Here is a 27482-nt window from a genome sequence, read left to right as displayed (position 1 = left end):
CATTGTAACTCACTGCGTTAAAATATGTTGCCTCATCTAAAAGTTTGATTTGCCAAATTTTATCTAGCTATCAAATCTAGCTACTGATGCTCTTGCCAATGGAAAGTTTCTACCTGTCTACTCTATCAAAACTCTTAATAATTTTGACAACCCCTATGCAATCACCTATTAACCTTCTCTGTCATAAAGAAAACAATCTCAGCCTCTCCAGTCTTTCTACGTTTATTCAAGTCTCTCATCCCTAATACCATTCCAGTAAAGCCTCTCTGCACCTTCTCAAGCACTTGACATCAATTTCTAAAGTGTCAAATTTGACAAAATGCTCCAATTGATGCTTAAACAGTTTTTATAGAGGTTTAGCTTAATTTTGTTTTTGTACAAAATGACTTTATTTATAAAGCTCGTCATTATGGATGATTTGTTTTTGCAGCCCCTGCAAAGGTGTGTTTACATGAACCCCCGCCCAGATTTCCAAATTGTTCACCTAGAATTTACAGTCTCAAGAAATATCCCCACCACCGATGTTTGTCTAACTGGTCTAGAGTTGTTGGGTTTAAATCTTTGTGGAACAGAGGTGTAATATCTGTGATCCTCTTGTCCTCTGCCAACCAATCCTGTACCCAAAAGGTTTATAAGATTGTATCTAGAGCTTCCATAATTCCCATCTTTAGTTCCCTCATTAACCTGAGGTCCAAACTGGGTGACTTTTCTACTTTGAGCCCCATAAAATACCTCAAATGTTCGTACCAAAATTCATCACTTCACACTTCTCTACAATTAATTTATCTGCCACGAGTCTGCACATTTTTCTAGCCTGCTTTGTTTTCCTGAGGTCTTACTATCCTCGTCATTTTTTTTACCACATTTCTAATTTTGATAATTTGCTTCTGTGAAATTAGCTTTGCATGTACAAATCCAGGTCATTAATACAGAATAAAAAGAGCAATGATCCTAATAATGATGCTAAAGAACACCCTGTATATTACCTTCCAACCCGGAAAACAACCGTTCACTACTACTCTCTACCTTCTGATCCTTAGGCACTTTGTATCCACACTGCTGCTGCCTCCTTAATGCTTAGGATTTAATTTTCTTAACAATTATATTGTGTGACACTTTATCAATTGTCTCTTAAATGCTCCAACATGTATCCACTACAACATCCTTTCCATTACTTCATCAAAGAACTCAATAACTTCTTGCTTGAACAAATGTGTGCTGAGTTTCATTTATTGACCCATATTTTTCTAAATGGCAATGCACTGGAATTACAGTTGAAAGAAATATCCCCACGACTGATGTTTGTCTAACTGGCCTATAGTTGTTGGGCTGAAATCTTTTTGGGACAGAGGAGTAACATCTGTGGTCCTCTTATCCCCAACAATCAACTCCATATCCAAAAAATTTGGAAGATTGTGTCCAGAGCTTCCACAATTCTCATTTTTGTTCTCTCATTAACCTGAGGTCCAGACTGGATGACTTTTCTACTTTGAGTCCCATTAATTACTTTCATTTTTATTCATCCAATTTTTCTTCTGCATCCTCATTGAATGTCACCTTGGCAGCAATGTCTTCTCCAGTGAAAACAGCAAGCTCCCTCTCCTAAGCATCTCTCCTTTATGGCTCTTAATTGGTCCCACCTCACTTCCATTGACTACCCCTTTAGAATTTATGGGCTTAAATTGACATTGGAACCACATTTCCATTCACCACTCATCTGTTTCCATACTTTCTGCTTACTGCCATTCCTTTTTTACATTTCTTTTGCAGTTTCTGTGCTCAACTAGATCCCTAATTTATTATGAATCTGACTTTTATGATCATCGTTATTCTTCTGTTTAATTTTAATGCCAATTTCTTTCGTTCACTAAGGAGCTCATCGCAGGAGTATGTTTATCAAACCTTCTTCCATTTGAAGGTCTCTTATTGATCACTTGTTGATTTACCTGCCAGGTTTTAACTCCAATCTGCTTTAACTTCACTAAGATGAATCTACTTCTTTGAGTGTTTTGACATTTGATAGTTCCTTGTCCTTTTCCATTGCTACTCCAATATGATCACAAGTTCCTAACTGCTAGCTCCCCACTGAAAATGTTCCATGTTGTTCCCAAAAATTGGATCTAACACTGTTCCATTCTTTGTTAGGCTGGAAACAGAGTGATTGGTAAAGTTCTCTTACACACATTTCAGGAATTACTCCAGTCCTTATCCTTTTATATTTTTTCCCACCAATGGTTGAAGACTCCCACTAACTCACTACTCTATTGATTTTGCATATTTATGTTACATGACTGATATAGCTGCATATAGCTCACTATAAATTTTTTGCCATAATGTTACCTGACATTGTCAAGGCAGCGAAAAAGTAATTTTCTCATTGTCTTCTTAAAATTTTAACTTATTTGGTATATGTAGACATTTGTAAATAATCACTAAAAACTTAAAAACAATGAATGAGTCTGAATTTCCATTCATCAAAACTCAGTCTGTAAATTTTACAAACTGTATAATATGTAAAGGATATATAGGTTTTACAGCCGATGATTCTTTTTCTTATTTGATCTGTATATGGTGCCTTTCTTGCCTGATGTTCTAACAAATGTGAAGACTAAAGATGAATCCCTAATGTAACGGAGGCTCCTGAAAAATAATAAGAGTCTTTTAAGATCAATTTTAGTTGTGCTTAGTGTCAATTCAAATCCTATTTGAGTAATTTTCATAAATTGTTTCACAAATAATTTATTACATGGAAGTATGTCATTTTGCCTTAAATAACTTGATTGCAGTAAGATTTAGATTTGTTTAATTTATTTGTTTAGTGACAGGTCAATTCTGGCTTCTTTAATAAGGTAATGACATTTTTTCTCGAAGTCTAATAAACCAAGAGAAATCAAATCCTGCTTTTGTTTATTCTTCAGCAAGTTTTACTACTCCCAGTGTTTTGGAGTTGATTTCATTTGTAAGATTCCTTTTTTTTCTGGACAATTCCTGTTTCTTTGTGAACATCTTACTTTTATCTTAAGTTGAGGAAACAAGAATCCCAGAGAACAGGCAGCTCCAGATGCAGAAGGAATTGGTTGTCAAATAGTGTTGTAGAGTTTTTATAGTGTAGAAACAGGCCCTTTGGGCCATCTTGTCCATGCCAGTCATCAAATATTCAACAGCAAGTGGTTGAGGTTGGAGTCTAAAGGCCTTTTCATTAGAAAAGGAGCAAAAGGAGTTCTAGTTTTGAATACTTTGGCATAGATTTTCTATTCAGTGCCAGAGAAAAGTGGAGAATCTTGTTGAAAGGACCACAAGTGAGACATACAGTCCTATACGTTTAGCTTCCCGGCAGCTTCTCATACATTGTATTCAATGTGGAAATCATAAAATAGCTTTGAAGGAGGGTATTAGGCCTACTATCTTTGTCTTGGCTCTCTGTAAGGGCCAGGTAGTTGCACGATTGTCAGCTCTCTGCTCAGATACTGCTTAAAGTCTATCAGTAGTTACTGTTCATAATATAGGACATGTCGCTGGAAAAGCACAGCCAGTCAGGCAGCAGCTGAGGAGCAGGAGAGTCAACGTTTAAAGCATAAGCTCTTCATCAGGATAAAGAAAAGGAGCTTGAAATGTTTATTCTCCTGCTCCTTGGATGCTGCCTGACCGGCTGTGCTTTTCCAGTGCCACACAGTATGTGCAGTCCTCACTTTCTCCCAATGCAGTATAGGACATGTGGCAGTTAATTAATCCAGAGCAAGCTCCCACAAAGAACAATATGATGGGATGTTGTAATGACCTAAAGACAAACAGCCAAGTCAAGTCAGTCTCTCATTCCTGTGTTTGCAATAAAATTAAAATTCAATGACCCTCAAATTTGCCCCAGTAGCTCTTAATGATACATTTTGAATAACCAATACCAGACATCAAGCTTATAGCTTAAACAAAAGAATTAACAATTAATAATACGGTCGCTTTAGCAGAACAAAGTTAAACAACAAGGTGATCCAATTCATGTTCATGATTTAAACCCAACTGTCTTTGACGCTATCCCTCACTTACACAAAGTCAGACAAACGGATACAGTTATGGAATAAATCAAAAGAAAAATAAGTGATGTAACTGGCTAGTGATATTAAGCAGTTTCCACAATCTGTAATGTAACAGACACATGGGATTGTAACTTGTCTAGTTTCTGAAGGGACCAATTTTTGATGGTTATGGAGGTTATTGATGGATTCAGTAGTTTTTGATTGGTTCAGTGGTTATTGATGGGTTTGGAGATTATTAATGGGTTTGGTAGTTATTGATCAGTTGAGGGCACATAGATGGATTTGGAGGTTATCAATTGTTTTGGAGGTTATTGATAGGTTTGGAGGTTATTAATGGGTTCAGTTATTGATTGGTTTAGGGCATACTAATGGGCTTGGAGGTTATTGATAGATTTGGAGATTATGGATAAGTTTAGTTATTGATCAGTTTAGGGCACACTGATGGGTTTGGAGATCATTGATGGGTTTATAGGTTATTGATTAGTTTACAGGTTATTGATCTGTTCAGGAGAGACTGATGGCTCTGAGGGGAGATGCAATGGAGGTGCGCTTCCCCGAGGTGTGCTCGCTCCCGCGCGTGCCCTGATAAGGTGGGCAGGTGTGCGCGCCCCCGACGGTAGCGGACCATGTCGGACTGGGAGGCGGAGAGCGGCGACGAGCAGGCACCGGGGCCCCGGGCTGAGTGGAGGCCGCCCGCGGCCCCCAGGCCGGGCCAGAGCCGCCCCCGGAGGGAGCAGGGGGGCGGGGACCGGTGGGAGATCCGCGGGGAGTCGAGCCGGGGCCGGAGGGGGAGACCATCCGGGACCGGGGGCCGAGGAGGCGGCGGCGGGTCGGCCCGGAATTTACCTTCTCCATCAACTTGCCCTTTCCTCAGCTTCTACATGGAGAGTGCGGCGGTGGGCTCCGTGATAGGTGAGGGCAAATACCCCGTCAGGGGGCAAATACTGTGGGCAAACCCCCTGTCAGGGGGCAAATACCCCGTCAGGGGGCAAATACTGTGGGCAAATACCCTGTCGGGGGCAAATACATTGGGCAAATACCCTGTCGAGGGCAAATACAGTGGGCAAATACCCTGACGGGGTAAATACTGAGGGCAAATATCCTGTCGGGGGTAAACACAGTGGGCAAATACCCTGTCAGGCGGTAAATACTGAGGGCAATTAACCTGTCAGGGGGCAAATACCCTGTCAGGGTAAATACTGGGCAAATACCCTGTCAAGGGGCAAATACTTTGTCAGGGCAAACAGAGGGCAAATACCCTGTCGGGCAAATACCCTGTCAGGGGGTAAATACTGTGGGCAAAAACCCTGTTGGAGGTAAATACTGGGTAAATACCCTGTCTGGGGCAAATTGTGTTTTTGCCCCCTGACAGGGTATTTGCCCTCAGTATTTACCCTGACAGTGTTTTTGCCCACAGTCAAGGTAAATACTGGGCAAATACCCTGTCGGGGGTGAATACTGTGGACAAATATCCTGTTGGGGGTAAATACCGAGGGCAAATACCCTGTCAGGGGGTAAATATCAAGGGCAAATACCCTGTTGGGGGTAAATACTGTGGGCAAATACCATGTCGGGGCTCAGTACTGTGGGCAAATTCCCTATTGGGATAAATGGGCAAATACCCTGTCGGGGGGGCAAATACTGGGGACAAATTCTCTGTTGGGGGTAAATACCATGGGCAAATTCTCTGTCGGGGTAAATACTGTGGGCAATTCCCTATCGGGGGGTAAATACTCTGGGCAAATTCCCTATCGAGGGTTGTAAATACTCTGGGCAATTTCCCTGTTGGGGGGTAAATACCGTGGGCAAATTCCCTGTCGGGGGGTAAATGCTGTGTGCAAATACCCTGTCGGGGTGGTAAATACTGTGGGCAAATTCACTGCCGGGTATATGCCGGGGGCAAATACCCTGTCGGGGGTAAATACTGTGGGCAAATACCCTGTCGGGGGTAAATACTTGGGGCAAATTCCTTGTTGGGAGGTAAATACTGTGGGCAAATACCCAGTCAGGGGATAAATACTGTGGGCAAATACCCTGTCGGGGCAAATACTGAGGACACATTCTCTGGGGGGTAAATACCGTTGGCAAATTCTCTGTCGGGGTAAATACTGTGGGCAAATTCCCTACGGGAGGAGTAAATACTCTGGGCAAATTCCCAGTCAGGGGGATAAATACTGGGGGTAAATACTGTGGGCAAATTCCCTGTCAGAGGTAAATTCAGGGGGTAAATACTGTGGGCAAATTCCCTGTTGGGGCTAAATACTGTGGGCAAGTTCCCTGTTGGTGGTAAATACTGTGGGCGAATTCCCTGTCAGGGGGTAAATACTGTGGTCAAATACCCTGTCAGGGGTAAATACTGTGGTCAAATACCCTGTTGGGGAGGTTACATACCGTGCAAAAACCCTGTCGGGGTAAATACTAGGGAAGATACCGTGGGGGGTAAATACCAGAGGCTGATACACTGGGGAGGGGTGTAAATACCAGTGGCAGATACACTGTCAGAGGGTAAATACTGGGGGCAGATACCATGTCAGGAAGTAAATACTGGGGGCAAATACCCTGGGAAACTGTCAGGGGGTAAATTCAGGGGGCAAATACCCTGTTGGGAGTAAGTAAAAAGGCCAGATTCCCTGCTAGGAGTAAATACTGGGGGCAGATACACTGGGGAGACTGTCAGGGTAAATACTAGAGGCAAATACCCTGTCAGGTGGTAAATACTGGGACAAATACCCAGTCAGGGGGAAATACTGGGGGCGAATCAGCTGGTGAGATGGTCAGGCGGTAAGTACTGGGGACCAGTACCTTGGGGAGACTGTTGGAGGGTAAATGCTGGGGGCAGATACCCTGGGGAGACTGACGGGGGGTAAATACTAGAGACAAATACTCTGGGGAGACTGTCGGTACATATGGGGGCATATACCCTGGGGACACCATTTGGGGTAAATACCCTGGGGGCTGATACCCTGGGGAGACTCAGGGGGTACATACTTGGGGCAAGTAGCTGGGGAGACTCGGGGTATAAATACTGGGGGCTGAAACCCTGGGGGGACTGTCAGGGGTAAATGCTCGGGGCAGATAACCAGGGGAGATGATCGGGGATAAATGCTGGGGGCAGATACCCTGGGGAGATGGTCAGATGGTAAATGCTAGGGGCTGGGGAGATGGTCAGATGGTAAATGCTAGAGGCAGATACTCTCTAACAGTCTTCCCAGGATATCTGCCTCTAGCATTTACCATCTGACCATCTCCCCAGCCCCTAGCATTTACCCCGACCGTCTCCCTAGGGTATCTGTCCCCAGCATTTATCCCCGATCATCTCCCCTGGTTATCTGCCCCGAGCATTTACTTTTTGACTGTCTCCTTGGGGCATCTGCCTCCTGCACTTACCCTGGGAAGACTGTTAGAGAGTAAGTGGAAGAGGCAGATGCCCCAAGGAGACAGTCAAAAGGTAAATGCTAGGGGCAGATACCCTGGGGAGATTGTTGGGGGGTAAATGCAGGGGGCAGATACCCCAGAGAGACAGGGGGTAAATGCTAGGGGCAGATACCCTGGGGAGACGGTCAGGGGTAAATGCTGGGGGCGGATACCCTAGGGATACGGCCGGGGGTAAATGCTGGGGGTGGATACCCTGGGGAGACGGCCGGGGTAAATGCTGGGGGTGGATACCCTGGGGAGACGGCCGGAGGGTAAATACTGGGGGCAGATACCCTGGGGAGAGTATCCGCCCCCTGGGCAGGATAAATACCTGAAGTTGACTGTGAGGGGCGTCATACCCATTAGAGACTGTTGGGGAAAATACCTGGGGCTAAATAGCAGGGATGACTGCCATGGGATCAGCACCCAAGTGGGAAGCTCAGGGAGTAAATGCCCAAGTGCACATGTCAGCATAAAGTGTGAAGTTGAGACTAACTCTTCAAGTGTGAGAGTTAAATCCTAAATCGGCTTACATTGGTTAAGGTACACTGCTGGTGCAAATTCGTGGAAAATATTCCTGATTTCATTCAATTGTAAATAATCAGCGGTAAATACTAAAGCACATACCTGGTTGTACCTGGGAGTTTCCTGGTAGGAATACCATGTTGTAAATGTATGGAGTTATGTACACAGTTATGAATACTAATGAGAAATACCCAAGTGAGAATTTCAGAGGTTCTCTGGCATATTTCAGCTTTAAATTCCTAGGTGTGAAACGCACTCCGGTGAGTCACATCCCTGTGTATGTCAAGAGTAAATAGGTGTGAATGTTATAGAATTGTAATGCAAAAAAGGAAGCCATTTGTCCCATAAAGTCTGTATTGGTTCTCTGTAGAGCAATATAGTCAATACTATTTTCTTGATCCAATCCCAAAGCTTTTCAAGTTTATTTTTTCAAAGAAGGGAAGTCACAGGTGGTGGCATTCTCATAGTTGCCCTTTCCCTCAAGGTAAGAGGGAGCAGGTTTGGAAGGAGCTGTCGAAATATCCTTGACATTGCATTTAATAGATGGCATACACCAGACTAACCATGAACAGATTGTATGTGAATATATAGTAGATGGGATGCCAGTCTGTTGAGCTCCTCTCTACTGGCTGGTGTCAGGCGACAGCCACAGAATCCCTGTCTTTGAGCTGTTTTTGTAGCTGCAATAATGTAGCAGATCAGTTTAGGCTCTGATCAATGTTGATTTATCCTCTCCCAAACTCCGCCGAACATTGATGGAGCTCAACATTGATAATGCAGTTGTATGTCAAAAGGAGAAGTTAGATTCTGTCATGTTGAACGTAATCATTGAATGGAACTTGTGAATGCTACTTGCCACTTATCAGGCCAGGTCAAAAATGTGACTAGCTCTTACTGCATGTCGGTAGGGACTGCTTCAGTATCTTATGAGCTGTGAATAGGACTGAACACTGCGATAATCAGCAAACATCTCCACTTCTAGCCTGACAGTGGAAAGACCATTGCTGAAGCAGGTTAAGGTGGTTGGGCCTCAGACACTACCTTGACGACCAATCAGGGCTCTTGTTGCATAGTGATAGTGTACCTACCTCTGGACCAGGAACTCCAGAGGTGTGCAATAAAATCTTTGAACCAGCCTATTTTAAAAGAATGCCATGAAGAACTGCTGGAGTGATGTCTTTGGATCCTGTAACCAGTGATGGTGTGTTACAAGGATTAGTGCTGGGCCCACTGCTTTTTCTCATTTGTATAAATGGTTTAGATGTGAATATAGGAGGCATGGTTAGTAAGTTTGCAGATGACACCAAAATGATGGTAAAGATTATGTCAGGGATACAAAGGGACCTTGATCAGATGGGCCAATGAGCCGAGTAGTGGCAGATGGAGTTTAATTTAAATCAGTGTGAGTTGTTGTGCTTTGGTAAGGCAAACTAAGGCAGGATTTGTACAGTTAATGGTAGAGGTCTGGGGAGTGTTGCTGAACAAAGAGACCTGGGGGTGCAGGTGCAATGTTCCTTGAAAGTAGAGTCACAGGTAACCAGGGTGGTGAAGAAAGCATTTGGCACGCTTACCTTCATTGGTCAGAACATTGAATACTGGAGTTTTTTTTTAATTAGATTTTTTTCTACATTCCCTACTGTGTGGAAACAGGCCCTTCAGCCCATTAAATCCACACCAACCCTCTGAGGAGTAACCCTCTGAAGAGTAACCCACCCAGACCCATTTCCCTCTGACTAACACATTTAACCTCGGGGCAATTTAGCATGACCAATTCATCTGATCTCCACAGACAGTTGCCTGAGGTTGGAATCGAACCTGGGACCCTGGTGCTGTGAGGCAACAGTGATAACCATTGAGCCACCATGGGATGTCATGTTGCAGCTGTACAGGACATTGCTGAGGCCACTTTTGGAATAATGCTTAAAATTCTGGTCGCCTTTCTACAGGAAGGATATTGTTAAATTTAAGAGAGTGTAGAAAAGATTTACAAAGAAGTTGTTGCAACTGGAGGGGTTGAGCTTTAGCAGGAGGCTGAATAGACTGAGGCTTTTTTCCCTGATGTGTCGGAGGCTGAGGAGCGACCTTGCAGAGGTTTACAAAATCATGAGGGGCATGAATAGGGTGAATAGCTAGTGCTTTTCCCTAAGGTGGGGGAGTCCAAAACTAGAAAGCATAGATTTAAGTTAAGAGAGGAAGATTTAAAAAGGACCCGGAGGGTACCTTTTTCACATGGGGTGGTGTGTGTATGAAAAAGCTGCCAGAGGAAGTGTTGGAGGTAGGTGCAGTCACAACATCTAAAAGGCATCTGGATGGGTATGTAAATAGGAGAGGTTTTGAGGGATATGGGTCAAGTACTGGTAAATGGGACTAGGTCAGATTGGGATGTCTGGTCGGTGCAGATGACTTGGACTGTGGGATGTGTTTCCATGTTATATGACTCCATGAGTAAGTTGGCTTCCATTGATGACAGCCATCTGCCTTTGTGTAGGTGTGATGCAAGCCAGGGGACAATTATTCCCCTGAGTCCCTTCAACTTTCTGGCTTCCTTAATGCCACAATTGGTCAGATGCTTCTTTAATGTCAAGGTCCTGTACGTCTCCCAGTATGCTCAGCTGTTTATTGATACCACATATGAATACCTATGTATTCTCAGGTGAGTAGCTGAGTCTGAATACTGCAGATATAAACTTGGATCTGATGATCATATGCTTTCCTGGGTGTTGATAGCTAGTTAATAAAATACTATATTGGTAAATACTGAGGTTTAATACAAGGGTAAATATTCCAGAATAAGTATTTGTTTGTATACTAACAGTGAACTCCAAGTGGGAATTTGAGTAGTCAAATACCCATCAATTGCAAGGTGTAAATATTCTTGTGTAAATTGAGGGCACACATCCAGGATAAAAAGAGAAAATTGAATTGGAGGTTGAACAGATTGTAAATACCCAAAGGAATCAAAAGTAAATCATTGCCATATGTGAACAGTGACAAATACTTGGATATGAATACTGAAGAGAAGGGTCAAGACATGGTGTGTAGGTTAATACCTTAGAATTGATACAGGGTTAAATAACTGATGCTTAAATAATATCTGTCAATATTGGGAGATATTGGAATCCTAGAATCCCGACAGTATGGAAATAGGCCCTTTAGCCCAGCAAGTCCACACTGACCCTCCAAAGAGTAACCCACCCAGACCTGTTTCCCTACTACTCTACATTTTGGCCCTGATTACTGCACCTAACCAACACATCTCTGAACATTATGAGCAATTTAGCATGGCCAGTTTACCTGATCTGCACATCTTTGGATTGTAGGAGAAAACCGGAGCACCGGAGGAAACCCACACAGAGACAGAGAATATGCAAACTCCATACAGACAATCACCCGAGGCTGGAATCAAACCCGTATCCCTGGTGCTGTGGGGAGCAGTGCTAACCACTGCCAACATGCCACCCCCTTCTGCTGGGTTAAATTGGGTTAAATATTACAAGATAAATCTGAGTATAAGAAATAAGAGCAGGATAGGCAGCCGACATAGCAATTCAGTTCAGTAAGACAGAGCATCTTTGTGTAACCAATCTCCAAAGGAGCTAAAAATGTTCGCAATGAATGTACTCTGTGACTGACCATCCACAGCTTCCATTGTGAGCGAAAAACTCCAATGATTCACAAGCCTCTGAATGAAAAATATTCTCATCAATCTCAAATAGCCCCTTTTCCTGAGACTATGACAGCAGTTTAGATTCTCCGGTCAGGGAAAAGTTTTTTTTTCAATATCTACCCTGTCAAACGCTGAGAATTTTATACATTTCAATGAGTTCACTCTTCCTTCAAAGCTTAGATTTCAGAGTAAATCTGGTGAACCTTTGTCCACCACTAAGTATTTCTTTCTGCAGGAAGAAGATAAAACTAAACCCCATGTACACCATCACTAAGCCCACAATAATTGCAACAAGATCTTATTCTAATACCAGGTCCATTGTAATAAAATTAACATACTCTTAATCTTCATAATTGCTTAGTAAACATGATAACTTGTTTAGTGTAGAAGGGCATACAAATCCTCCTGTATACCAACATGGACTTTTTTTGCCTTTTAAACTAGACATTTTGTTTCTTTGCTCTCAACATTAATGATTTGACACTTCCTGATGTCATTTCCATGGATCATGTTCTTGCCCAATCATTAATCATTCTATATCCCTTTGTAGCCTGTTTGCATCTAGCTTTACATCATCAAACTTGACTATATTACACACTTTCCCTTTCATTGAAGTCATTAATGAATAACTGAAGGTCAAGCAATGATCCTTACAGCACTCTGGTTGCAGCCCATTCATCTCAAAAATGACCGTTTATTCCTGCTTTACGTTTCTGTCCATTAACCAATCTCCATTCTACAGAATCGCCCAAGTTCATTGAGCCCTAATCCTGTGTAGTAACCTCTTGTATGGCACCTATTTAACTTCTGAAAATACACATTTACTGGTGTCCTGCTCTTCCAGAAAGTTGTAACGTGGTGGAAGTGTAAATGGAACGTATAAGATAAGAACTTGGTGAGAGTGAGCATTCAGTGTAGACAGGGAAGGAGGGGCTGCTTTAAGTCTCCAATACATGCAGTTTGCGAAAGCCTGAGGGAGTGAGTGGACAATTTAAAAGAAGTCTCAGTCCAAACCAGTTTGTGAAAACAAAATAATTCAATAACTTGATAAATAAGTGTAATTAATCTGGACTTGGATAATGCTAAGCAGATTGAGCGTCCAGACTGCATTGAATGGAAATTTGTGGAAAGCTCGTTCATCCCAAGTTAAATGTACTTACATTTTAGTTCTCTCTGACTTACAGTCATGGAGTCATAGACATGTACAGCACAGAAACAGACCCTTTGGTCCAACTGATCCATGCCAACCAGATATCCTAAACTAATCTAGTTCCATTTGCCAGAGAGATTTGCTCAGATCCCTCTAAATCATTCCTATTCATATACCTATCCAGATGCCTTTTAAATGTTGTAATTGTATCAGCCTCCACCACTTCCTCTGCAAACACGCACCACCCTCTGCATGAAAAAGTTGCCCCTTAGCTCCCTCTTAAAGTTTTCCCCTTTCACCCTAAATCTATGTCCTCTAGTTCTGGACTCCCCCACCCAGGGAAAATACCTTGTCTATTTTCCCTATCCTCGCCCCTCATGATTTTATAAACCTCAATGACATGTTCATCGGAGACATTCAAAGGAAGCAGTATCTGGACAGTTTACACCAAACTCCATAACTGTTCATGCGGCGTTAGTATGAACTATAATGTGTGGAGTAGAAGACCCAGGTGAGATAAAGGATCAGCAATTCCATAACAGTCTTATTCCTCTACAAAGCACTGCACCAGGTTAAATTAATAGCTATGGCATATATTTTAAGTTTAATCAAGAGACTTATCTCCAAAAACACATAATCAAGAAAGAACCCACTCTACTCACTAATACAGCCTTTCTCTTAGACAGACTTAAAACAATTAACTTCTCTGATTCTGTGTTGTGAACTTCGCCCAAACCGGTTCCTCCAAGATTAGTTGTGAAATTAACAAACAATGAATTTCGCAACTAATCTTGGAGATAAGTCTCTTGATTAAACTTAAACTATAAGCCATAGCTATTAATTTAACCTGGTGCAGTGTTTTGTAGAGGAATAAGACTGTGTTATTTTCTGGGTCTGTACATAATGAAGGAGCAAAAATGGCCTTTGCAATGATATGTACTTGTCAGATGTGGGAGTTTAAGGGTTACTGTGGATTATATCTGCCATAATTGCTGTTGGATGCAAATCCTATCAGATCGAGTGGATCGGTTGGAGAGACAGATGGAAGCGATGAGGAATTTGCAACAGCAGCAGTGTGTGGTGGATGGCACTTTTAGGAAGGGGGGAATGTCTCAGGTACAGTCACACAGATGGGTTGACTCCAGGAAGGGTAAGAGAGGTAGGCACCTAGGGCAGGAATCTTTTGTGGAGATACCCATTTCAAACAGATATGCTGTTTTGGAAAATGTAGGGGGTGATGCATTCTCAGGGGAACGTTGCACGAACATCCAAGTTTCTGGTACTGAGACTGGCTCTAATGCAACAAGGGGTACGTCGGCTTCCAAGAGATCAATTGTGTTAGGGGATTCTGTAGTCCGAGGTACAGACAGACGTTTCTGTGGCCAGCAGATAAAAAGCAGAATGGTGTGTTGTTTCCCTGGTGCCAGGATCAAGGATGTCTCAGAGTGTGCAGAATGTTCTCACGGGGGAGAGGGGCCAGCAAGAGTTCATTGTCCACATTGGAACCAACAATATAGGAAGGAAAAAGGTTGAGATTCTGAAGGGAGATTACAGAGAATTATGCAGAAATTTAAAAAGGAGGTCCTCAAGGGTAGTAATACCTGGATTGCACCCAGTGGTACAAGCTAGTGAGGGCAGAAATAGGAGGATAGAGCAGATGAATGCATGGCTGAGGAGCTGGTGTATGGGAGAAGGATTCACATTTTTGGATCATTGGAATCTCTTTTGGGGTAGAAGTGACCTGTACAAGAAGGACAGATTGCACCTAAATTGGAAGGGGACTAATATACAGCATAGAAATTTGCTAGAACTGCTTGGGAGGATTTAAACTAGTAAGATTGGGGGGGGGAGAGGTGGTGGTGGGACCCAGGGAGATAGTGAGGAAAGACATCAATCTGAGACTGGTGCGGTTGAGAACAGAGGTGAGTCAAAGAGTCAGGGCAGGCAGGTACAAGGTAGGACTAATAAATTAAACTGCATTTATTTCAATGCAAGGGGCCTAACAGGAAAGGTAGATGAACTCAAGGCATGGTTAGGAACATGGGACTGGGATACCATAGCAATTACAGAAACATGGCTCAGGGATGGGCAGGACTGGCAGCTTAATGTTCCAGGGTGCAACTGCTACAGGAAGGATAGAAAGGGAGGAAAGAGAGGAGGGGGAGTGGCATTTTTGATAAGGGATAGCATTACAGTGTGCTGATGGAGGATATTCCTGGAAATATATCCAGGGAAGTTATTTAGGTGGAACTGAGAAATAAGAAATTGATGATCATCTTATTGGGATTGTATTATAGACCCCTAATAGTCAGAGGGAAATTGAGAAACAAACTTGCAAGGAGATCTCCGCTATCTGTAAGAATAATAGGGTAGTTATGATAGGGGAATTTAACTTTTCAAACATCGACTGGGACTGCAATAGTGTTACAGGTTTAGATGAAGAGGAATTTCTTAAGTGTGTACAAGACAATTTTCTGATTCAGTGTGTGAATGTACCTACAAGAGAAGGTGCAAAACTTGACCTACTCTTGGGAAATAAGGCAGGGCAGATGGCTGAGGTGTCAGTGGGGGAGCACTTTGGGGCCAGTGACCATAATTCTATTCGTTTTAAAATAGTGATGGAAAAGGGTAGACCAGATCTAAAAGTTGAAGTTCTAAATTGGAGAAAGGCCAATTTTGACGGTATTAGGCAAGAACTTTCGAAGCTGATTGGAGGCAGATGTTCGCAGGTAAAGGGACGGCTGGAAAATGGGAAGCCTTCAGAAATGAGATAATGAATCCAGAGAAAGTATATTCCTGTCAGGGTGAAAGGGAAGGCTGGTAGCTGTAGGGGATGCTGGATGACTAAAGAAATTGAGGGTTTAGTTAAGAAAAAGCAGGAAGCATATGTCAGGTATAGACAGGGTAGATCGAGTGAATCTTTAGAAGAATATAAAGAAAGTAGGAGTATACTTAAGAGGGAAATCAGGAGGGCAGAACGGGGACATGAGATAGCTTTGGCAAATAGAATTAAGGAGAATCCAAAGGGTTTTTACAAATATATTAAGGAAATAAGGGTACCTGGGGAGAGAATAGATCAGCAACGTGGCCTTTGTATGGAGCCACAAAAAATGGGGGAGATACTAAATGAATATTTTACAACGGCATTTACTGTGGAAAAGGATATGAAAAATATAGACTGTAGGGAAATAGATGGTGACATCTTGCAAAATGTCAGATGACAGAGGGGGAAGTGCTGGATGTCTTGAAATGGTTAAAGGTGGATAAATCCTCAGGAACTGATCAAGTGTACCCGAGAACTCTGTGGGAAGCTAGAGAAGTGGTTGCTGGGCCTCTTGCTGAGATATTTGTATTATCGATAGTCACAGGTGAGATGCCGGAAGACTGGAGGTTGGCAAACGTGGTGCCACTGTTTAAGAAGGGCGGTAAAGACAAGCCAGGGAACTATAGACCGGTGATCCTGACCTCGGTGGTGGGCAAGTTATTGGAGGGAATTCTGAGGGACAGGATGTACATGTAGTTGGAAAGGCAGGGACTGATTTGGGATAGTCAACATGGCTTTATGCATGGGAAATCATGTCTCACAAACTTGATTGAGTTTTTTGAGGAAGTAACAAAGAGGATTGATGAAGGCAGAGCAGTAGATGTAATCTATATGGACTTCAGTAAGGCATTCGACAAGGTTCCCCATGGGAGACTGATTAGCAAGGTTAGATCCCATGGAATACAGGGAGAACTAGCCATTTGGATGCAGAACTGTCTTAAAGGTAAAAGACAGAGGGTGGTGGTGGAGGGTTGATTTTGAGAGTGGAGGCCTGTGACCAGTGGAGTGCCACAAGGATCGGTGCTGGGCCCTCTACTTTTTTTCATTTACATAAATTATTTGGATGCGAGCATAAGAGGTGCAGTTCGTAGGTTTGCAGATGACACCAAAATTGGAGGTGTAGTGGACAGCGAAGAGGGTTACCTCAGATTACAACGGGATCTGGACCAGATGGGCCAGTGGGCGAGAAGTGGCAGATGGAGTTTAATTCAGATAAATGCGAGGTGCTGTATTTTGGGAAAGCAAATCTTAGCAGGACTTATGCACTTAATGGTAAGGTCCTAGGGAGTGTTGCTCAGCAAAGAGACCTTGGAGTGCAGTTTCATAGCTCCTTGAAAATGGATTCACAGGTAGCTAGGACAGTGAAGAAGGTGTTTGGTATGCTTTCCTTTATTGGTCAGAGTATTGAGTACAGGAGTTGAGAGGTCATGTTGCGGTTGTATAGGACATTGGTTAGGCCACTGTTGGAATATTGCGTGCAATTCTGGTCTCCTTCCTATCAGAAAGATGTTGTGAAACTTGAAAGGGTTCAGAAAAGATTTACAAGGATGTTGCCAGGGTTGGAGGATCTGAGCTACAGGGAGAGGCTGAAGAGGCTGGGGCTGTTTTCCCTGGAGCGTTGGAGGCTAAGGGGTCACCTTATGGAGGTTTACAAAATTGAGGGGCATGGATAGGGGTCGCTGGGTCCAGAACTAGAGGGCATAGGTTTAGAGTGAGAGGAGAAAGATATAAAAGAGACCTAAGGGGCAACTTTTTCACGCAGAGGGTGGTAAGTGTATGGAATGAGCTGCCAGAGGATGTTGTGGAGGCTGGTACAATTGCAACATTTAAGAGGCATTTGGATTGGTATATGAACAGGAAAGGTTTGGAGAGATATGGGCCGGGTGCTGGCAGGTGGGACCTGATTGGGTTGGGATATCTGGTCGGCATGGACGGGTTGGACCGAAAGCTCTGTTTCTAAGCTGTACATCTCTGACTCTAATAGGTGCAATTCATATACAATTTGAGGGTAAGGTTGAAGACTTCGAAGCATAACCTAGTATGGGGGAAGCATATTGGAGCAGAAATCTGCCCAAACGTAGCCAGTGAAGGATGAAAACTTGTAGGGAATTCAGTAAGAAACAGGATCAAGAGTTTGACATGGTATATTGGCAACCTTGTGCCAAGATGGGAGGGCATTTAATACTGATTAAAGGATATTAGAGTAGTGAAGGAAAGAATTGAATTATTGTTATCCAAGTTGGGAACATACAAGAAAGTGTGAATAAGAGGTCCTCTTTGAAAAACACCAGAAGTTTGGAGTGAAATTAAAAGATCAAACTTAATGGGTTGAAATCTGTGCAGTATTACCAATGTCAACTGCAAACTGCAATAGAGATGAGCAGATTAAAGAAGTGAATTTGTGGTGGAAGGACTGGTATGGGAAATACTGTGTACCATGTCATAGAGCATTGCTCGTGTTCCAGTGCCTGCACTAATAGTATTGTTGGATGGGATTTCAGAACTGGCTGAGACCTAAATCCTAACTAGGAAGCTGTCCGGGATGGGAAAGTCCAAAACTAGAGGGCATAGGTTTAAGGTGGGAGGAGAAAGATTTAAAAGGGACCTAAGGAGCAACTTTCTCACACAGAGGGTAGGTGAGTGTATGGAATGAGCAGCCAGAGGAAGTGATAGAGGCTGATACAATTATAATATTTAAAAAGCATCTGGACAGGTGCTTTAAAAGGAAGTGTTTAGAAGGATATGGGTTAAATGCTAACAAATGGGACTAGATTTACTTAGAATCAAAATTGTGGTGCTGGAAAAGCACAGCAAGTCAGACAGCATCCAAGGAGCAGCAGAATCGACATTTCTGCCATTTCTAGCACCACAATTTTGACTCTAATCTTCAGCATCTGCAGTCCTCACTTTCTCCTAGATTATTTAGGATATCTGCTTGGGATGGATGAGTTGGACCAAAGGGTCTGTTTCCATGCTGTACTCCTCTATGACTCTGACTTTCGAGGGCTTATAAAGATGGGCAGGGTACTTAAGGTAAGAGAGGGATAAGCTGGAAAAGTAGTATAAATTTTTCAAAAACCATTACAATACTGAATGGCTTAGACAGAGTAGATGTTGAGAAGATGTTCCTATTAGTAAGAGAGACTAGGACCCAATGACACAGCCTTAGAGTAAAGGGAAGACCTTTTAGAACAGATACAAGGCGATATGTCTTCAAGTAGAGAGTGGTGAATCTATGGAATTCACCACCACAGAAGGCTGTGGAGGCCAGGTCATTGAGTATATTTAAGACGGAGATAGATAGGTTCTTGATTATAAAGGGGATCAAAGGTTACCAGGAGAATGGGGATGAGAAACTTATAAGCTATGATTGAATAATGGAGCAGACTTGATGGGCTGAATGGCCTAGTTTCTGTTCCTATGACTTATGATCATGTGATCTAAAAAGAAAAGAGTGTACAGTAACAAGTCAGAAATTATGCTTTTGGCAATACAGGTGCAAAGAAAACTAAAAGCATTAGAGGAGCAGCATGGTGGCTTAGTGGTGAGCATTGCTGCCTCCTAGCACCAGAGATCCATGTTCGATTCCGGCCTCGGGTGACTGCCCATGTGGAGTTTGCACATTCTCTCGTGTCTGCATGGGTTTTGTCCAAGTGGTCTGATTTCCTCCCACAGTCCAAAGATTGGTAGGTTAGGTGCATTAATCAAGGGTAAATATAGTGTAATAGGGTAGGGGAATGGATCTGGATGGGTTACTCTTCAGAGGGTCACTGTGGACTTATTGGGCCAGATGGCCTGTTTCCATACTGGAGGGCTTCTTAGATTCTATGACATGAGTAAAACATTAGGGCAGAAAAATAGGTTAGAATAGTTGATTAATTACAGGCACCAATTTAGTTTGGAGGGGCTGGTAGAATAACCATTAGTGACACATAATTGCACAATGATCAGGATGGGAAGTAAATATTCCAGACTCTAATGTCTGCAGGAAAGATGGGAAATAGGTGGAGAGAGGAGTAGCATTAATAATTCCTCTATCATTGAAGGTAATTGATATTTAACGCCCCTTTTGATCTGATTGTCTGTAAATAATATATCTCTCAAACTAATGGATGGATTTCAACAAAATATCAGGCTATGGCCAAGGAAGAACTAATTAGTTTTGGAGAAAATGTGCATCCAGTTCTGGATTATTTTGAAATAATTATTAGCATTGAGAGACGGGCATATTGACTTTCGTCAGAATGTTATGGATTTATTTTTAAGGCAGTTTAGAATGTTGTATGTGCTATGATGAAAAATTGTTGCAGTTTTCAAGTGTGTGCTAAGTTTTCAATGAAGATTATTGAATAAAGCGAAAGCACCCTTACAAAAAGATTTCCTTTCTTAGCTTCGTAGTTTGACAGTATCAACTAATCAGATCTGGAAAATAATCAAAGAAACTAATGGAATCCTAGCCTCTTTCATTAATAGGATTAGAATGCAAGGCTGTTGGGATTATATTGCAGCTATACAAAGCCAACTGAGGCCACATAGCAGTCCTGTGAACAGTTCTTGACATCACACATTACAAAGGATAGTATGGCCTTGGTGAGAGTGCAGTATGGCTGGATCAGATTCGTGCCTTAACTCCAACGATTTAAATTATGAATTGAGATTACACAATTTTTAGGATTGTATTCCTTGGAATTGAGATAGTTAAGTGGTAATGTGATCAAAGTATGCAAGATATTAAAGGAAAGAGGAGGATAGAAACTATTTCTGTTGATTTGAGATGTCTAGGACTACAGGTATACCATAAAAATTGGAACTAAGCCTTTCAGAGAATTAGAAAATGCTTCTCCCTGTGAAGGGTGGGAGAGGTTTGGAACTCTCTTCTGCAAATGATCATCAGTGTTAGATCAACTGTTACTTATTACTTTCTATTGATAGATTTTAGACTGAAAAAATGTGTTAACTGACACAAGGCAAAAACGGTTTTAGTAAAATTGCAGATAAATTATCATTTCATGGAATGGTACAACAGGCTGTGGTTAAATGGCTTCTCCTGTTTCTGTGTTTCATTTTCTCAAACTCTGAATGAATTTGTCAAGTGTAATTTTTCTTTAATAAATCTAGTTGTCTATGTTTAATTATAACCTGGGGTAAATTACACAAACTAGGGTTGCATTCCCTGTAATTTAGATGATTATTAAAAACTGTGACTGAATCTGTGGTAAATAACTTCACTTCTGCTAGTTTCTCCCAACCTCACAAAAACATATAGAAATTGGATTAGTAGTTGCTGTCTTTGCTGTGTTGTCGCAATCTCCCTCACTTCTCCCTGTTCCATTATATAAATGCAGCAAAAATTTGTGCTTGCTTCTTAGGAGGTTTATCCCATGCCAGGGACAATGACAATTGCCATCACTTGCAGTCCACCTTTGCAAAGGGAGTTTGAAATAGGTGGTAATTCCACTATTGCTTGTCTAAAGAGCCTATCCCCAATTTCAGGTGTATACCCTGCCTGCCTACTGAGGACATTTTACCAATATAATGGGTAGCGAATAATGAGTGTGTACCTACTACCTGCTGAATCAGGGCCTATTTTACTTCTGTGGTACAGATAGTCAATTTCTTCATCTGTCACTAAATATTGTGCAGTAGCAGAGAGTGTCAGCATAATAATATGTAGGATTCACTTGAAGTGTCTGGGGCCTTTTACAACATTGTCTGAATCAATCCATATTGACACCATCCTACTCCAATAATCTGCAGCCTACTGTTGGGAAGACTTTTATTGTGCAATATCAAGGGGTGGGGTCGGGGGGTCATCGGGGAGGGTTAATGGAAAGCCTGAGAGTAAGACAAGGTATCCTAATAGGTGAAGGGATTAAAATCAGTCCGTAGCCTTCCAGTTCTTTAGTTCTGTGTTTGATTTGTCTAGGTCGAGGAGGATCTAAAATACGTGAGCTGGAAGAAACATCAGGATCAAAAATACAGGTAGGAACTTGTTGAGAATATTCTCAAAACTCAAATTCATTCTGATCTAGATATAACTGTAGAATGATTTTTCTGTAAAACACTAGCAGAAATTTCCAAGATCCCAGGTACACAGAGTTCTGATTAATGCTTTTCATCGAAAGCCAGTTGTAGGTTATTTACTATAACCAAAGTTATACAGGAGCAGATGAATGTGGTCCTTGCAGCACTTCTAAAAATGAAGACTCTAATGTATCAAAAGTTGAATTTCTGGTAAATCTGTAGATTAAATTTCCTGTCCCCATTTGCAAGTATTAGATTTTGCCATTTGTACCTCATCATTGTGAAGGTGAGTTGGGGTTGCTTAATTTGGGTCGGTGCAACAAAACTGTCTGACAAGTTGTCTGATCACAATCTGAAGAAAGGTTCATTGACTGGCCGCCTACTCTGGAAGTGACTTCGTTCAGACTTGCAGTTCCATGTGACTATGGGAGGAATCAGAAATTGAGATTGTATGTTTTCACTCTTTCTGTTGTCCATGTGAATAAAAAAAGGGTCTATATGATGGGATTAAACAATTCCAGTGTAAATAGCAAATGAAAGATTTCAGCAAGGAGTAGAATTGTGATGCTAGGACCGATGTTGAGTGATCAAATTTAAGATTGTTTAGACGTATTAGAGATCATGAGCAGTTTGGATAGTGTAAATGAAGAGACTTAAAAGTAATTGGTAAAAGGACAGTGACACAAGATTTTTCACACAGGAAGTGGTTGGGGTCTGGAATATACTGTCTGAGAGTGTTGTTGAGGCTTTCAAAACAATTGTATTATTATCTGAAAAATAAGAAACGTGATTGCAAGGTTATGGAGAAAAGGCAGTGGAGTGGCACGAGGCAAGTTGTTCCTTGTCTATGCCAGCACTTTGAATCAGGCGAAATGGCCAATTTGCCATGCTGTGATTCATTGTGTAATCTGCTTCACACATGTAGCTGGAGGACAGACATTGTTCAAAATGAAGAGAATGTCCCCTAACTGTTCTATGAGAATCCTGTCCCCGAGCACAGTGATGAAGCCCAATGTAGAAGCAACATTTCGTCAGCTGAAAGCAAAAAGCAAACTAGCATCATTTCTGAAACATTCATGTGTTCTTAAAAGCAGGATAAAGATCAGCTGGATCATGGCAACCGTGAGATTAAAGATCGAAAGCCTCTTGTAACAGAATTGAGGTTCTTTCAAAGTTTGAAGGCAGCAGATCTGGGGTTAGACTGTCACTCATCCTAATCCATGATATAAGGAGTGACTAATGTTCCAAACAAGCTGCACATCACTGCTGGGGAGAATGGTGTCTGTTAGCTTTCTGCGTCCAAAACCAACAGCACAAGCAGATACTAGAATATGCTGTTTTACCCCATTTTGGTGTCATAGGACTATTGATTTTACACTTTTTAAAAAAATTTCTTTCATGCTAGATATTAAAAGGAGATTTTGAAGTGGAAGTGAAGCTGTTTGGAAGCCACGCAGCCCAGCTGAAAGCCAAGGAACTAATTGAGAATATTGTTGAGAGGAGAAATGCAGATGAGGTGGATGGAGCTAAGAGGTCTGACCGAAGTAAGTCTGAAAGGTCTTAGTTTTAGAACATGGAACATTACAGCGCAGTTCAAGCCTTTCGACTCTCGATGTTGTGCCGACCTGTGAAACCAATCTGAAGCCCATCTAACCTACACTATTCCATTATGATCAATATGTTTACCTAAGGACCATTTAAATACCCTTAAAGTTGGCCAATCTACTACAGTTGCAGGCAGGGTATTCCATGCCCTTACTACTCTGAGTAAAGAAACTGCCTCTGACATCTGTCCTATATTTATCACCCCACAATTTAAAGTTATGTAACCTCATGTTACCCATCACCATCCAAGGAAAAAGGTTCGCACTGTCCACCCTACCTACTGTCTGATCATCTTGTATGTCTCTATTAAATCACCTCTCAACCTTCTTCTCTCTGACTAAAACAGCCTCAAGTTAGTCAGCCTTTCCTCATAAGACCGTCCCTCCATACCAAGCAATATCCTGGGAAATCTGAGCGGTGGCTCAGTGGTTAGCACTGCTGCCTCACAGCACCATGGTCCCAGGTTCGACTCCAGCCTTGGGCAGCTGTCTGCATGGAGTTTGCACATTCTCCCCATGTCTGCGTGGGTTTCCTCCAGTTGCTCCGGTTTCCTCCCACAGTCCAAAGATGTGCAGGTTAGGTGAATTAACCATGCTAAATCGCCCATAGTATTAGGTGCGTTAGTCAGAGGCAAATGGGTCTGGGTTACTCTTCAGAGGGTCGGTGTGGACTGGTTGGGTGGAAGGGCCTGTTTTCACACTGTAGGGAATTTAATCTAATCTTCACTGGTCAAATGCAGGAGGTGAAGATAAGTAGGGAATTGTCCACAGTGACTGAGTGTAGTTGAGAGAGGGAAGCACGTGCGCTGACCTGGGTTAGGGGAATGAAGTAGTGTTTGCGCTGTCTGTCTGAGGATGGGAGTTGCCTCCCTTGATTGATCAAACAGAATCATCACATTGATTGGAAGTTGCTGTGAAAAACCTGATCCAGGGGTTCAGTTCATGAAACCTATGGTATAATTGTGGATTTCAGAACCTGTCACAAACCAGTCGAGTTTATGGATCAGAGTTGAAAAATGTGATGCTGGAAAAACACAGGTACTCCAGCATCTGCAGTCCTCACTTTCTTCGAGTTTATGGATCAGCCAAATTAACAAAAGACCTATTGCTCTCCATTACTCTAGACGATAATTGTACAAAGGGCACTCTTCTAAGTGAGATGCCAGTGGTCAGGGGTGTGATTTGTGATTGTTTGAGCCTGAGTTTATGATGCTCTAAGTCTAAAAGCAGTTGACATTGTGCCACAGATCTCTGGATCTCAGATGTGAAAGGAAGCTCACAATCTGTTGGAAATCTGCATTAATTTTGTCTTTTCTCATTCTTTCCCTCGCCCATCCCTCAAGGCATCTCATCGAAATTAAGTAGCAGTGCAAGGACCAGCTCTGATACTTACTCTGCTAAATGCAGCAACGTGAACACACCCCGTCCAGTCATCAACTGGAACTCACTGCGTGCAAACAAAGAGAAATATGAAGCCATGAAGTGGGCTGGTTGGTATTTCCCTTCTGTCATCTGATACATGCACTCAGAAACCCTGGTCACCAATACGACTGAGGCTGAGTCTCCGTAGCCCATATTAGATTGACCAGAAAGAATCTGTTTTACAAATAACCACTTTCTCTTTTTGCATTAAGGCCTTTCACCAATTAAAAAAAACTTCTACATCGAAGCTGAGACAGTTGTCAATATGACACCAGAAGAAGTCACAAATTGGAGGTAATTTTTTTCTGAAATCTGACAATACAAATTCAGAAGTACATTTTCCAAAACATTTGTGATTTGATTTTAAGTCCAGAAACTAAAAAGCTGCAAATTTCCTTCTACATTTCTCTTGCAGCATTTAGCTGGTGGTCTGGTCTCTGGATCTTCCCATCCGGTGCTCAATCATGCTTTAGAAGATTAGAAAGCAATATAATTCAAACAGGCCACATTGCAAAATCTGCTGCTTTGTCATTTTCAAGTTAGAGCAATTTGCTTTATAGAAGGTTTTGGCATTCAAGGCCAGTGTTGCATGTAAGCTGCACAGTCGTGTAACTGCCTAAAAGTTCCTATACCAGCCAAGTACGAGTCAGCCCCTTTAAGTTACCTGCACTTGCAGTCTGTGCAATTAGCTTAAAGGGCCTGGTCACTTAAACAAATTCCAAAACAAAAGATAAGCTGGTCATGACTGAGTTAGCAGCAATCTTGTTTTAGAATCTGAAGAAAGTAAGTTCAAAGATTCAGCCTATAATCAAAGCTAGCGCTCCTGAGGCAGTGCTGCGTGGCTGTGCTGTGAGGTAGGCAGTTCCAAGCAAGAGCTGTAATGTTAGTGGATCAGTAATGAAGAGTGGCTACACTCTCAAAGCACAACAGTTGCCCTGTGGAAAGTACCATGCCAAGAGAATAATGCCATGCCAGAGGAAGGTAGCACCAGGGAAGGGCCGTTTGTTAGATGGGCTGCATCACCAGAAGGGAAACAATAAAGGATATTTGCACCATCAGAGGAGTGAGGCTGAGAGAGGACTGCACTGTTTCAGGTGATTTTTTTCAGATGAGATGTAAATCCCAGAGGCCTCATCTGCCCTGTCAGGTGAATGCAAAAGGTCCTATGGTACTAATTTCAAGTAAAGCAGAGGAATACTCTCTTGTGTTCTGGTCCACATTTACCCCTCCATCAACATCATTACTACTGATTGATTGTCTGCTCATTTATCTCATTACTGTTCATGGGATCTTACTGTATGCGTGTTGGCCATCACCACATTTCTTGCATCATAATAATGATGATTCTTCCAAAGAAAATGTTTCAAATAAAAAAAAACCATTGATTTTCAGCATTTCCAATTCTAAAACAAAACAAATTTCTGGAGAATCTCAGCACATCTGACAGCAACTGTGGAGAGAAATCAGAGTTAATGTTTCGGGTCCACTGTCCCTTCTTCAGAACTGATCATAGTGAGGAAAAGGTTAGTGTAAATGCTGATACTGAAGTTGGGAGAGCAGCAAACGATACATGGAGATAAAGCTCAGAGACGGAGAGGATAGTAGATGGACAGACAAAGGAATGGACAATTAGCCTGGGAAAATCTATAGTGCTAATGGGGATCATCAGTATGGTAGCAGCTCACATAATGACAAGGACTGGTTTTTTGTGGATTGAGGTAAGGACATAGGCGAAGGTGCTAAAGACTAAAAATTATTGAACTTGATATCGAGTCCTGGAGGCTGCAAGGTCCCCAAGCAGAAAATGAAACGTTATTCTTCCAGCTTGGACAGAGCTTCGCTGGAGCACTGTAGCAAACCTCAGACAGAAATGTTGGCCAAGGAACACAGTGCTATGTTGAAGTGATAGGCAATAGGAAGTGCAGGGTCATTTTCGCAGACAGGGCATGGGTGGTAGCCCAGTCTGCATTTTGTCTCCCCAATGTAGGGGGGACCACATTGTGAGCAGCCAATACAGTAGACTAGATTGAGTGAAGTGCAGATAAATGCTGCTTCACCTAGGTGTGTATGGGGCCTTGGATAGTGAGCAGGGAAGAAGTAGATGCGCAAGTGTTACACCTGCGATTGCATGGGAAAGTGCAGTGTTGCGGGGGGGGGGTGGTGTTAGGAGTGGAGACATGTCTGATGGTGGCGTCTCGCGAAATTTGCCAGAACCTAATGATCCTTTGGACATGGATGCTAGTGAGATGGTAAGCAATGACCAGGGGAACCCTATCACTATTGTGGGAGGGAAGGGGTGAAAGCAGAAGTGTGGGAGATGGATTGAACACAGTTAAGGGCCTTGTTGACCACAGTGGGGATGAATCTTCAGTTTAGGAAGAATTTGGACATTTCAAAGAGCCCTTTGTAAAAGCTGACATCATCGGAACAGATGTAACGTTGATTAAGAAACTGCGAGAACGGAATGGAGTCTTTACAGGAAGCAGGGAGTGAGGTTGTGTAGTCAAGATAACTGTGGGAGTCTCTGGGTTTGTAGTGGATAGTGGTCATCATCCTGTCCCTAGAAATGAAAACACAAATGTTGAGAAAGGGAGGAATTCGAAATGGACCAGGTGAAAGTGAGGGCCGGGTGGAAATTGGAAGCAAAATTGGACGAGAGAGAGAGAGCAGTCTGATCATTGTCATCAATGTTCCAGAGAGAGGTGTGGGTGGGGCAGGAGTAAGACCTGAACAAGGAACGTTCCACTTAACCTGCGAAGAGACAGGTGTAACCGTGGCTACACTTTTGACCTTAAGTAAAGGAGGGATTAAAGGAGAAGTC

At 42.5% G+C, this 27482-nt stretch overlaps 2 protein-coding genes across 2 annotated transcripts in view; both read left to right on the top strand.

Annotated features, from left to right (window-relative positions):
- kcnq5a (potassium voltage-gated channel, KQT-like subfamily, member 5a) overlaps nucleotides 1-4617 on the top strand; it is a 242651-nt gene extending 238034 nt beyond the window's left edge. Inside the window, exon 16 of the mRNA XM_060854986.1 lies at nucleotides 4540-4617. Coding sequence (XP_060710969.1) covers nucleotides 4540-4617 — 78 coding nt within the window. The remainder of the gene's footprint in view (nucleotides 1-4539) is intronic.
- Nucleotides 4618-4657: 40 nt separating this feature from the next.
- ddx43 (DEAD (Asp-Glu-Ala-Asp) box polypeptide 43) overlaps nucleotides 4658-27482 on the top strand; it is a 77093-nt gene continuing 54268 nt past the window's right edge. The window contains exons 1-5 of the mRNA XM_060854977.1: nucleotides 4658-4943; nucleotides 21538-21593; nucleotides 23041-23179; nucleotides 24583-24729; nucleotides 24874-24955. Of these exons, the coding sequence (XP_060710960.1) occupies nucleotides 4658-4943; nucleotides 21538-21593; nucleotides 23041-23179; nucleotides 24583-24729; nucleotides 24874-24955 (710 nt within the window). The remainder of the gene's footprint in view (nucleotides 4944-21537; nucleotides 21594-23040; nucleotides 23180-24582; nucleotides 24730-24873; nucleotides 24956-27482) is intronic.

This window comes from Hemiscyllium ocellatum, chromosome 3 (assembly GCF_020745735.1).
Source record: "Hemiscyllium ocellatum isolate sHemOce1 chromosome 3, sHemOce1.pat.X.cur, whole genome shotgun sequence".
Classification (NCBI taxonomy): domain Eukaryota; kingdom Metazoa; phylum Chordata; class Chondrichthyes; order Orectolobiformes; family Hemiscylliidae; genus Hemiscyllium; species Hemiscyllium ocellatum.
Note: the sequence above shows the minus strand (reverse complement) of the source record. Positions and strands in the feature narration are given on the sequence as shown.